General features: G+C 39.2%; 1 protein-coding gene across 1 annotated transcript in view; it reads left to right on the top strand.

The window, feature by feature from the left end:
- emd (emerin) overlaps positions 1-14411 on the top strand; it is a 37463-nt gene that overhangs the window by 10116 nt on the left and 12936 nt on the right. Inside the window, exons 4-5 of the mRNA XM_028813247.2 lie at positions 9739-9779; positions 9965-9990. Of these exons, the coding sequence (XP_028669080.2) occupies positions 9739-9779; positions 9965-9990 (67 nt within the window). The remainder of the gene's footprint in view (positions 1-9738; positions 9780-9964; positions 9991-14411) is intronic.

Genomic DNA, 14411 nt, shown 5'->3' on the forward strand with positions numbered 1-14411 from the left:
TAATATTTTAAACAGTCACATAACTTTACCATCAATTGCACCCATCATTACTAAACCACATTTAATAAAACTTTAGCCACTTGCTAAATCGCTGTATTCTAGCTAAGCTAGTTAATTTCAAAAACACATAGGAACTCAGTTTTTTAGTTTAACTGTATGAATTATTATTATTTACATATAAACATCCCATATTCCATACAAAATCATAAATTTAGTAGATTTAAGTCCAGGAAAACAATTTTAGTGTTTAACCAACAGTTTTTTCTACGAAAGAAGAAAGAATAAAATAAGTAAAATCCCCTTATTAAACCTGGTTTATACTTAATGCTCAGAATGTGTATGTGCATAGATCATGGCTGCCACGTGTTACCAGCGTTCATTTGATGCATCCTCTGAGCACTTCCTCAGATATTAATGTAATGCATATGCAAGTTGTACAGTAATCCCTCCTCCATCGCGGGGGTTGCGTTCCAGAGCCACCCGCGAAATAAGAAAATCCGCGAAGTAGAAACCATATGTTTATATAGTTATTTTTATATTGTCATGCTTGGGTCACAGATTTGCGCAGAAACACAGGAGGTTGTAGAGAGACAGGAACGTTATTCAAACACTGCAAACAAACATTTGTCTCTTTTTCAAAAGTTTAAACTGTGCTCCATGACAAGACAGAGATGACAGTTCAGTCTCACAATTAAAAGAATGTAAACATATCTTCCTCTTCAAAGGAGTGCGTGTCAGGAGCAGTGACTGTCACAGAGACAGAGAGAAGAAAAAACAAATCAATAGTGCTGTTTAGCTTTTAAGTATGCGAAGCACCGCGGCACAAAGCTGTTGAAGGCGGCAGCTCACACCCCCTCCGTCAGGAGCAGGGAGAGAGAGAGAGAGAGACAAACAAAAATCAATACGTGCCCTTCGAGCTTTTAAGTATGCGAAGCACTGTGCAGCATGTCGTTTCAGGAAGCAGCTGCACAAAAGATAGCAACGTGAAGATAATCTTTCAGCATTTTTAGACGAGCGTCCGTATCATCTAGGTGTGCGAACAGCCCCCCTGCTCAATCCCCCTACGTCAGGATCAGAGAAAGTCAGCGCAAGAGAAAGAGAAAAGTAAGCTGGGTAGTTTCTCAGCCATCTGCCAATAGCGTCCCTTGTATGAAATCAACTGGGCAAACCAACTGAGGAAGCATGTACTAGAAATTAAAAGACCCATTGTCCGCAGAAACCCGCGAAGCAGCGAAAAATCCGCAATATATATTTAAATATGCTTACATATAAAATCCGCGATGGAGTGAAGCCGCGAAAGGCGAAGCGCGATATAGCGAGGGATTACTGTAGTACCAGCAAAAAATTCGGGGTGGGGGGGGGGGGGCAGTATATTCAAGTTGGAATGTGACATCAGAGTCTCTGTTTACTATCAACATATGACAGCAAGCCACTTTGCAGATCAATGTGCGTACTTTGATGTTTGATGAATAGTTCGATGTGGTAAAGCGAAACGCTGACATACAAATTTATTCATGGTGTTTGCCAAGTGTCACATATTCCCTATTGTAATAACCAGATACATTTTAAAGGTCTCACATACCATCTTCTGTGCCGTCTTTTTTAGCACCTTCACAACAGCATCAGAATGTACAGAAGCGTATTTGAGCCACAGATAAAAAAAAAAATATTAGGGACACAGTGAAAATGTATGTTTTTTGATTAAAGTGGAACTTTCTTCTTTAATCTCAAAATATTATCTCAACATTATCTTAAAACCAACCCAGTGGTTAATTACTACATGCTTATGGGGCCTCCTCCTGCACTGATTGCAGTGGCAAGCAGCAATTACCACAAAGAACACGTTAAATTTATGATATTCCAGCTCTCCGCACATTTAGAATTCGATTTATACTTAATATCACTTTCATGATGAAATGCATTAAAATATGTACATTTTATAGATTAATTGGAAAACTCATTTAAATAATGAATACTGTTAATAATTACACTTGAGTGGGCGGCACGGTGGCGGAGCGGTAGTCCTGCTGCCTCAGAGGGAGTCACGTCCCTTGTGTTCCTTGCCTGGAGTTTGCATGTTTTCCTTGTGGGTTTCAACAGTGTGGTCCGGTTTTCTTCCAAAGACATGCAAGTTTGGGGATTTGGTGACGCTAGTGTGTGTGCGCATGTATTCAACTTGTGATGAGCTGATGCCCCATCCAGGGATTGTTTCTGCCTCGCGCCCGATGCATGCTGGAATGGGTGCATCCATGGATTGATGGATGTAATTATTAAACATCCATCCTTTTCAGAGGTACTGTGACAAGATGTCCTGGGAATTTAATGGATATTTCAGGCAATTCACAACACAGCAAACGTGAACGTGTTCTCGCCGTAATGATATCTTGCACTGCCACCTGATGGACTCTTCCGGATTTATGTAAAGTACGCACGCAAGTATAAGTAGTTCACCACTTTGGTAGTGGTGTCTACAGGCACACACGGTCACGTCGTGTGAAGTATATGCCCGGTCTAAGCTGGCAAAAGAACTAATAGAAAGAAAAAATGTTATGTAAATGGTACCACACATAAATGTTACAAGCCTGATACTTGGTTGTGATTGTAGAGTTACTCAGTGACTGACTCCTTCATTCTGCTAGAGCATGCAGAAATCGCTCATTCCCAGTAGAAGCAAGCCAACACTGGTGTCCATTATGGCAAGCGTCAAGTCTGCTGCAATCGTTGGTCAGCTGCTACAACATCCAACAGTAACAATGAACTCCAGTGCCTGCTGAAGCCTCCTTTGTTCAGCCTTTTGCAGACGGTACCCCACAGTTACAGTTCTCCTCTGCTCAGTGGTTTGGTGTTTACGACGCAGTACATCCAACCACTAGCATGTCTATGTATTCTCTCCTGACAGTTAACTCCGTGCTTGAATCAGCTCTTTGTTAAATAAACTTCTAGTTGAAGTTTACCATTGAAATGACCAAATGTCTCCTGGTAACAACTCAAATATTGTTATCTTGTCGACAACTTTTTACCAATACCTACACCATTATTCCCTGCTGCCCTTTTTTCTTCCTTCGCCTCTGACCTGTGCCCTCATTAGCTACTATCTAACCCAAATACATACGTTAACATAAATACCAGTGTTTACTTACATAACAATTTCACAATATGCATGATAAAATATAAGTTTTAATCCAATTTTAATTATATCATGAACATTGTATTACCGGGTGGCATGGTGGCGCAGTGGTAGCGCTGTTGCCTCGCAGTTAGGAGACCCGGGTTCGCTTCCCGGGTCCACCCTGCGTGGAGTTTGTATGTTCTCCCCGTGTCTGCGTGGGTTTCCTCCGGGCGCTCCGGTTTCCTCCCACAGTCCAAAGACATGCAGGTTAGGTGGATTGGTGATTCTAAATTGGCCCTGGTGTGTGCTTGGTGTGTGGGTGTGTTTGTGTGTGTCCTGCGGTGGGTTGGCACCCTGCCCGGGATTGGTTCCCTGCCTTGTGCCCTGTGTTGGCTGGGATTGGCTCCAGCAGACTCCTGTGACCCTGTGTTCGGATTCAGCGGGTTGGAAAATGGATGGATGGACATTGTATTACCATCTCAAAACTCAAGTTGTAAAGGGTAACACTTAATTTGGTTGGTTGTAAATTAACTTATCCCTGCTTGTCAGGACAACTCACTTCAAACTTAAAGTAACTACCTAGCACTTGACAATTTATGCTATGCATGCCTAAACCAACTCGAGTCCACTATGGTGAAGAGCTGTGTATCTTTCACAATAAACTTTGCAACAGCACTGTAACATTCTGCTGTTTTTTGCTGAGCCATTTTTCCTTGTCGAGCAATGGAGAGTGGGCCTGTCTGAATAGTGGTGTCCACTAACAAGTTGCAGCTGCTGCTTGAGCGATGCTGTCTGAACACAAATTAAAACCGATGCTCGCTTTGTATGTTCCGAGTGAATAACTACAAACTTAATTTTATAACAATAACGAGTGCTACCTTGTCTTGTTGATGGCTAGACAGTCGCGTTTTCAGTTTGGCTAATTCCAGCAGTATTGGAGTTTTGGAGGCTGGACTAAGTACGTTTCAGCAGCCTCTTTCTTGAAGCAAACACACTGAACTGCTTCACGTTTATATAATGTTGTAAGTGCTTCATGAGGTTACTATTGTTACCCCCTTTACATGTAGCAACCTCTTTACATATATTGCATTTGGCTGCATTAACATTACATTTACTCAAGTGAACCCACACGTTTGAACGCTTTACATATTTCTCATGATGACTGGAGACCACAGAATGTATACACGCAGCTATGCAGTCAAAACGTGATCACCTGATGCTTGCAGTGTTCTCATCATTATGGACGGTTGGGAATTTCAAAACACTGCTGATTTTATAATGAATTAATGTTACAGAAATACTGATAGCGGTACCGTGTTTTTCATCATCTTATTGATATTTTGGTATTGACCAGTCCGGAACCAGTACCAATTTAATAACGATTTTTGATACCCGTCCTTACTCATTGGTCCATAAGACTTTTTTCCAGTTAGCAGTCTTCCACAGCCGGTATATCAAGGCCCTATTTTGTCCTTAAAGGAATTACTTTTTTTTACTGCCACTCGCCCTATCAGACCTAAAGCACAAAGCCTCCTTCTCACAATAGAAACCCGGGACTTGCTTTTATCGATCACTGTTAAGTTGTGCTTGAAGCTGTTATACTATGATTTGCCTATCACACAAGCTGGTGACCCTCAGAAACTTGTCTTCTGATTGGTTTGTGACTTTGGGTCTGCCAGACCTCTTCCTATCAGAGTTTCTTCAGCTTCCAATTGTATAGGATACCGTAGTCATTTACTTTTTTTTTTTTTTTTTTTTTGCAATTTGTCTAAATAAAAGGCCTATACTTCTAAGTATAATAATGCCCTGCCTCATTTCATTTGTTTATTGCCATTTTCTTGACATTATCACTGGAATGTACAAATTTCTGCAGTGTAATATTGTCCAAGTAGCACTTCAGAGAGTATAGTAACACAGTCATATTCCAACTATGCTTTAAGACATACAGGTTTTTAAGTAATCAACAGAAGTTGGAACACCTGTGCAAATTGTTTGCTTCAACTTGCAAGGCTTAATTTACTTTAATTGTTGCTGAACATCTGTTGGTTGTAACCTATTAGTTATTCCCTAAAGAAGGCCCATTTGTAATATTCTGATATTTCCCTTTTGTCAGTTTTTGCTAACCCAAACCTCTAAATTTAAATCTCTGACAGCTTACTGCTCAAGTTTTCACCATTTTAGGTCATTTTAGGTCAAACTGATTAAATTAAAAAAAAAAAAAAATGGGAAAAACTAAGGTGTTCTTAAACATTTGATCTGGAGTGTAATTTTTGTTTTTAATTTTGAAAATGAAATTCAAGCATCTCAATTGTGTCCATAGTAAGATTGAAAATAATAAATAAAACACACATCCTTATGCTGTTTAACATTAGATTTTGGAGATGCCTTATGAAGCGAGTCATTATGTTTCTTGTATTGCAGTAGCACTTAATTTTCACATGGTATTGCTTACAGATTGTATGCATATTGAGCTCTTTCTTCCCTTTTACATTGTGAAAAACAAATTGCTAACATTAGCAGCGGCCATTGCTCCCTGTAAACCAAAAAAAGAAAAAAATATTCACAGATTATTATTGTTTTCACAAGAGAGATGAAATGATTGGGAGCACAATGTCATGGTCTTTAGAGGTAATGCATCCTGTTATGCAACTATTAAAAAAGATGAAAAAATATTTATAGCCTTAACATGCAAATAAAATAGTTATCATTTTATGGATAAAAACAATCCAAGGGAAAATGTTGCAATGCTATACTGTTAATTTTTATTTTATTTTTTTACTCTCACTTCTACATATAAGCACATGTATCTAATATTTTTAAACGTTTCTGTTGTAGACCCAATGTAAACCTATTGATGATTTTTTTTAATGTGGATATGCTTCATTCTGAAGCTTTCCTTTATTACTTAAAAATATTAAAATTGTTTTTTGAGTGTATATGACACTCGCTGAGATTTTTGATTTATGTGAGAAACTTTTGTAAGATGGTGTGAGATATTTAAGTTTACATTTAAGCCACTTGACTTAAATCACAGATTACATAAGTAAAATCAAACCTTTGTAAGTCAGTAGTAAAAAGTCAATTGAATCTAAAAAGTAAACAGTAAACAGTTTTTTTTTTTATTTTGGCTTGAGAGAGAATTTCATTGAGTTGTAGAGTAAATGAAGTCCTATCTATTTAACACTGCTAATGATGAAAATCAAAGAATGCATAAAGAAGTATAAACTTGTGGTTCGCAATGTAATGATGAGCAAAGCTGCTATGGACTTCAATAGCAATTTATAAATTACAATAGAACCTCTATTATTCACCCATGATGATTTGCCGACATTCCTCATTATCTAAGGTAAACCTGTAAGTGTAATACACTACTTTTCCTAATATTCACAAAAGATTTGCCATGAATACTGTACTAAGTGTATAGATACTCTGCTTTTAACCTCAACTGTACTGAGCAAGCAGGCGAGGAAGTGATAACTGTTGGAATGTAGGCATGACTGACTCGCTCAGTGTGTTGCCAGTGTTGACTGTGTACACGTGCTTTACTGTTCACCGAGGAATTTTGCGTTTATACATTTTAACATGATGTGGTCAACTACAGGTGGAAACTACGAACCCATGTTTGCTGGTTCAGAGGTGAGGGCTTTGCAGCCTGAGCTATAGAGAAATGACTTTCTGTCAGCTGTGCAGAGCCTGTCTCTGACCACTGTGAATGATGTGCTTCCATGGTAATGTCAGCTGATCTCTCCCTCTCTCTCAGTCCCCAACTTCTCTGTGCACTTCTCTGTCACCACTACAGTCCACCTGTCCACAGTGCAAGTTCTATCCTTATCACCAATTGAATTGCTGTTTACTCACACCACTGAGCATCTCAGTTCAAAAGTTTGCACTGTGGTAGCTGCGATCCAGCATTCTCTGGCACAGAGGCAAGCCACTTGTGGAGTGAGCAAAATGGAGACCTCCATCTATCAGCTGCGCTTAGCCAGTTTCTGACCACTGTTAGCCATGCGCTTCACTGGCTATGTCAGCTGGTCGGTCTCTCTCTCTCTCTCACTGTTAGCCCCCACCTTCTCTCTGCAATGTCGCCATTACAGTAGCCATCCATTTCATCTGAGTTTTTAACTGTCCCAAGGTATCATCAGTCCACATTACCTCAGATAATCTACATTCTACTGTATTCATTTACTTTTTAGGGAGAAGTATGATTTTAGAATTTATACTGATGCATCATTAGTTTCAAAAGGTTTCATAAAAGATTAATGATGATCAGCGAATTTTGTCAAATTCGTTATTTGCAGTGAATTTGCAGCGTTCGCATTTGCCCTTGTTCGTCGAATTATTTATTGATAAATTGACCAGTTTAGGAGAACTTTATTTTCAGCATCCCATAGTGCTTTGTGAGGTCAGCGCCACATCACCCAGAGCCGTAACAGCCAGCATTAGATGGGGCCGTCCCCAGGTATACAATGCTGATCATTTGTTTTACAGACTGGTTATGAAGCTTGTACATCTTTCACTACATTCTTTGTTCTTTGGTCTCAAGGAGGCATGGTTGTGCAGTGGTTGGCACTGTGAAGAGCACATAATCACAGTAAATATCACTAATCTGCTGGCTGACACACTACAGATTTGAATACTGGGAGAAATGTGAGGTTAGCAGAGAAAACTCAAGCAGATATAAACAGAGCATGCAGACTTTGTTGAAACCAAAGGTGCTAAGGCAGCTGATGAACTTCTGTAGCATCAGTGTTCATACCAGTTTTTTTTTTTTTTTACATTTTCCATAAAAACAAATGCTTTAAAATGTAAAGCCATAAAGGCACATTAATACTGTATATAGTAGGTGAACTCAATTTAAGGAGCCTAACAGATAAGTAAATAATCCAGGCTCTCAAATTTTATTTTTATGAAACATATACAGCATAAATAACAAGTTATCTCTGCTTTTTGCCAAATGTGCAGGTTGATCTTTGAGTTCCACTTCAATATAAGAGAAGGGGGGGGTGCCCTATGCATGTGTAATTAGCCATGCGAAGAATGAAAACAAACCTTGAAGGAGCCTGACGCCCAACCCAACACATAGGAAACTCTTTGAAATAATACTAATAACGAAAGATTTATTACTATTTATGAGACGTGTTTATCTTTTTGATGGAAGAAAAAGTACAAAGCATCAGCACAGACAGTTTGGAGAGCCTTCAGTGTGACTTCAAAAAATGTGGCTTCAATCATGGCATGCCACTTTGAATTTTCTTCCTTTAACTCTTTTAGGGCTAATTTTTTTTTCCAGTAGCCAAGTCTACTGACAAAAGTGTATAACCCAGTTGAGGGTTGTGACGATGCGGGTTTGCTCCACGCTCCCATCTTCCTTCTTGGGAGCCCTTGAACCTGACACCATCTGTAATGTCACCGATGAGCTAGGCAGTGAGGCATGACAATGAAGCAAAGGGATTATGCAAAAAGTGCACAGTGCTTTTTTTAAAATCAGCAAAATCAAAACAGTGTTCAAATAAATAGTGCAGTGCTTTAAGAGAAGTCATTAAATAAATAATCCATAAAAAGGAGTGATAGGTGGAGGTTAAAATCCAATAGAAAAAAAATCTTTTAAAAACAATGAGGTTAAAACAGTCGCTGGAAGCTGTCCTTTTTACCACAAAGCCTGGTACATTCTTTTATTGGTGACTCCCCTGCTTCTCCCATTCAGGCTATGCATCAGGGGAGTCACCCTACCTGCAGCTGACCTTCGTTCTGCCTTCTGGTCTGGAGGCTTCCCGATCCCTGGCTTTGGTTCAGCTCTTGGCTTGGCTTCCCCCAACAGCCAGGATGCTCATGCTGGGGAATCCACCTCCCAAGCCTCCCGACACCCGCTGTCTCCCGCGGCGAGCTATCCTTCTTCCGGTCACTCCCACTCCTCAAAAATGCTCAGTGGGAGTGACCACAATCGACTACCTAGGTGTCGGCCAAACACCCCAATTGGGCTCACTGTCCAGCTGCCTGCAAGTCTGCGCTCGCTCGCTCTCACTCATTGGCTTTCCTCTCCTTGCTTCCTGCCTTTTTCTCTTGCACCTTCCGTTTCTCTTTTCTTCTCTCTGTTTCTCATTCATTTTTTTCTTTCTTTTCTTTTCCCCTTTCCTAGCCTCCTCACGCTTCTATTTATCATGGGGACGTGGATCAGTTGTGGCAATTAGAAGCTTCCGGGAACAATTACGGATGCGGACGACTCCTCACCTGTGCACTTAAGTGACGATCACCCGCATCACGAATTCCCCGGGAACCGATCTGCCACACTACCACGCCCCCTTTCTAATCCACGAAGTTGGCGATTATTTATTTAAAAAGTGACCTTTTTGACGTGAGCTGTGGACCTGCTACATCACAAGGGTTTTGCGTTTTTAAAAAAGTAAAGCATTTTTTCCAAAGACCATTTGACTTGTTCTATTGAAATACAATTAAAGACAAAGTATATTCAAATGTTTTGAGTAGTTCTATTGTGAATAGCAGTAAAAAGTAAGCATACAATATCATGAGGTAATTACAACTTGAAACTTAAAAGCTTCAACTTAAAATATCAAATTCAAAAAGAAATACATTTACTTAATGATAAATACTTCATTTTTTTTTTTTTTTAGAGGAGGAAATTATTCTTACACGTTCAGCTCTTCGACCTTCTGTAAGTATGTTTCTTTTTGTTCTTTGAGTGTACTCTAGAGATGGTTTTTTTTTGATAGGCTTTTGTAAATAAAAGCAATAAAAATTGTTTTGTTAAATAACTGGTAATGGCAAGTGTTAATTTTAAGTTCATAGTTGTAGTTTTTCTAATTTTTTTTTTTCTTTTTTTTTTTTTTTTTTTTTTAGCCTAAAAGTGAATTGTATACTGACTGGTAAGTGTTTCTGCGGTAAGATGTGAATAAATTAACAATTGTTTTTTCTAGTTAACGCATTAGTATTTTCATTGTAGTATGGTAAGATTGCTGATATATTGAAACTGAATCCTATTCTGGACTGAAAAGTTTTGGGTTTGAGCTCAGTTCTACCTGGGTTAGACTCTGTACTAGAAGATGGACACTTGCATTTAGACCAAGTATTCAAGATGTAAGCATGATCTCAAACCACCATTAATAAACATAGTTTATATTTCTATCATTCAGCCTTTTCTTCTCTCTTCTGCTTGGGAGCCGTAAGCAAAGTCAGCCTCATGGTTATCTTCTCTGCATATTCAAAACCTTTACCTTACAAATTGACTCATAATCACTTTGTAACCTTTTATATGATGACATGACTTGCACGTTGTTTTAATTTTAATGGAATCCTGATCTGTGAGGTCTTTTTAAACCCATCAGAAATAGATTATCATATACAAGTAAAAGAGAAATTCTTTCAGTACAAAACTGGACACATTGAAATGAGATATATCCATATCAATATACCCTAAGTTCTTGTCTATAAGCCGGACTCATGTATTAGCCGGAGACCAAAAAATCATACGAATTTTTAAAATAAAATCGTATCATAGATAAGCCGGACTCATGGATAAGCCGAACGTACTATAACCTATAACTAATAGAAGGGAGGGAGGTCAGTGGTCTCACTCGCGCCCATTTAATTTCTTTAAGGGGGGAGGAGAGTGTGAGATATTGCCGTCTCTCTCACTCCCCGCATGGCGCGGTTGGGAGCGGCCGGAGCGCGTTCTTTCTGCTCTGGGCGTCGCCGAGTCAACACGAGCGCGTAGCGGTCCATTTAAATTGTGATTTTATATGTAAGCATATTTAAATATATATCGCGGATTTCTGCGGAACAATGGGTCTTTTAATTTCTGGTACATGCTTCCTCAGTTGGTTTGCCCAGTTGATTTCATACAAGGGGACACTATTGGCAGATGGCTGAGAAGCTACCCGGCTTACTGTTCTCTCTCTCTTGCGCTGACTATCTGTGATCCTGACGTATGGGGATTGAGCAGGGGGGGCTGTTTGCACACCTAGACGATACGGACGCTCGTCTAAAAATGCTGAAAGATTATCTTCACGTTGCTATCTTTTGTAAAGCTGATTCCTGAAAAGACATGCTGCACAGTGCTTCGCATACTTAAAAGCTCGAAGGGCACGTATTGATTTTTGACTGAAAAACAAACTCTCCCTCTCTCTCTCTTTGTCTGCTCCTGACGGAGGGGGTGTGAGCTGCCGCCTTCAACGCTTTGTGCCGCGGTGCTTCGTCATACTTAAAAGCCAAAAAGACATATTGATTTGTTTGCTTCACTCCTTTGAAGAGGAAGATATGTTTGCATTCTTTTAATTGTGAGACGGAACTGTCATCTCTGTCTTGTCATGGAGCACAGTTTTAAACTTTGAAAAAGAGACAAATGTTTTGTTTGCAGTGTTTGAATAACGTTCCTGTCTCTCTACAACCTCCTGTGTTTCTGCGTAAATCTGTGACCCAAGCATGACAATATAAAAATAACCATATAAACATATGGTTTCTACTTCGCGGATATTCTTATTTCGCGGGTGGCTCTGGAACGCAACCCCCGCGATGGATGTATAAGCCGGACTTATGTATAAGCCGATATTCTATTTTTTCATTTTCACAACTTTTTTCCTTAGATAAGCCGCGGCTTATTGACAAGAACTTAGGGTAATGTCCTGCTTTTCAGCTCTGCCCAGCACTCAAGAATGTTCACTGCGTCTTGATTTCATAGGTTTGACCTTTCTTTGAGATTTGGGATTTATGAGATGGCCAAAAACAAAATGGTGCTCAAAGGTGCAAGCTTGGTGAATTTTAGTGCTCTTGGGCAAGGGCCCTTAATGGTGAACAATAGAGTAACAGATACATAGTCAAAAATCATCAGAGGTGATCATAGTAGAAGGGGGAGGAAAACATAGTGTGAGAGGAGATGGTATTCTTGTGGTGTCTGTCCACATACAGAATAATTACAAGAAAGAATGAAAAACTGTATGTTTACAGAAAATAAACTTCACAAGAGAGTGATACACAAAAGCATAGAATGCAAATTTATTAGTAAAGAGACAATAAATAACACTTTGTCTATATAGTGTCTAATTCCCTGTCTAGCCCAGTAACCCACCCCTTAAATATCCCCAGGTTCTCTCTCTTTTTCCATGTCTTTCTCTCACAATCCCAACCACTTCATTTCACCAGTGAGCCCTTAATCCAGACTTTCCCCTAACATAAGCCACATCATTGTCTCTGGCTTAAAGTAGCTTTACAATTCCACCTGGAATTATGTATTTTAAACTGGACATTGATATTTTTGTACTTTCTAAATGTAAACGGTGACCAAGCGTATAATTTTATATACACAAAGGACACAAAAAACAACTGGGTATTCAACAGAGACACTGGTAACTACTAAAATAAACTTGTGTCAACGCTTAGCTTCCCTGTTAGGTTTTCTGTCTGCTTTGTGCATATTTTGGCAAAAAAGTGAAATTTAAATTAAGTCTTGCATTTTCCATACACATCTACAAAAATGTCCAGGTCAGGGTAACTGGCAAAAATATTTTACTGACATTTTTTTCTGATCATTCACAGGAATTCCCTGCTTAGATATATGAAAGCTGACTTTAGCAGATTTGCTGTTCTGTACATATTAATATCGCTGTTGATTTCACTCTTTCTTACTAAATTTCCTACCTGCCATATTCATAAAGATGTTTTGGAGGGAATTTTTAAAGTCTGGTTAGGCTTGCTTGTTTTTGTTCAATGGGGAACCAAAGGAATTGGGAAGACAATTCCAATAGCTCTTTGAATAATTTTTTTTTGCCAATCTTTTTTTTTTTTTTTTTTTTTTTTTTACTGCATTGTCTATACAGAAGACATTTTCAATGATTTTGCCTTTCTAATAGTATGCATAATATATATGTATGTATTGTTCTTATTTTTTATTTTACACAATAAAGATATTTTGAATATACGGTTTGCCCTCTATGGCCATGGAAGATTGGTTCCAGGACCTGATGTGGATACCAAAATCCATGGATGTTTGAGTCCCTTATATAAAATAGCACAGTATTTGCATATTATCTAAACATATCTGCCTTTAAATCATCTCTAGATTACATATAATACCTATTACAGTGTAAATGCTATGTAAATAGTTGTTATACTGTATCATTTAGGGAATAATGATCTTGGCAAGCAATATGCCACTTTTCAAAAGGTCTAAAATTTTTATTTTCTCATGAGATAGCACCTAGCACTTCTTCTTAACCTTTTAGAGATTGCTTTTTACCACTTAATAGCTTTTGAGGAGCCATTTTTGTAGAAACAAACAGTGCACACAATGCGATGCCTAGGCCTGCACAGTGCCTTACAGTTGGGATTGCCGAATGAATTGCTTTTGTGTAAAGAAACATGGTGCAGCACATGCCGCTGTGCACAAATGTATCCCTGTCAGTGATAATGGTTTTCCCAGTTGAAACTTTATATTGATATAACTTAAATAACTAGCAAATGGCTCTTTCAGTCATCTTTGTTTGAGTGTTTTTATTTTACAAAACTGCTCACTTCATTCGCCCACCCCTGGATTTGGTTTACCGGATAAACAATTTAAAGAGATTGTTAGTTTCATGGGAATTGTTACATATGCATTATTTTCACTTTTACTTTAAAACTTTTGTTAGTTTCATGGGAATTGTTACATATGCATTATTTTCACTTTTACTTTAAAACTTTTGTAAAAACAATACTTGTCCTTTATTTCTGGCCCCGGGCGTGGTTACATCTTTCTCGCCGGACATATAACGCTGCTCGCGTTGTGAAGGGGGTGCAGCTGAACGCATGCTAAGGAGAAGCGGTCAGATCATCTGCTTGCTTTCTGCTGCTGGCAAGCTGCATGTTGTGCTCGTCGTTGTTTTAAGAGCTGGGAGCACATGAAGTGTGTCTGCCAACAGCAATCCAACACCTGCTAGGTTAGATGTATGTGGACTTGTTTTAAATGATGTCTCACTGCCTTGTCTCGCGTGACGTTGTAAAAGCAATACTTGTCCTTTAGTTCCGGCCCTGGGCGTGGTTAAATCTCTTTCTCGCGGACGTATAACGCTTCTCGCATTGTCAAGGGGGGAAGGGGCAGCTGAACGCATGATAAGGAGATGCCGTCAGATCATCTGCTGTCTTTCTGTTGCTGTCACGCTGCCCGTCGATCATTTTAAAGCCTGTACAGCAGCTGTCCTTTTGCCATTTCGCTGCTTGTGTTGTGGGTGGGGGGGTTAGTGTGGCTGAACGCATGCAAGGAGTGGATCATCTGCTGGGTTTTTGCTGCTGGCAAGTTGCGTGTTTTGCTTCTCGT

Source organism: Erpetoichthys calabaricus, chromosome 11, assembly GCF_900747795.2.
Source record: "Erpetoichthys calabaricus chromosome 11, fErpCal1.3, whole genome shotgun sequence".
NCBI classification, from domain to species: domain Eukaryota; kingdom Metazoa; phylum Chordata; class Cladistia; order Polypteriformes; family Polypteridae; genus Erpetoichthys; species Erpetoichthys calabaricus.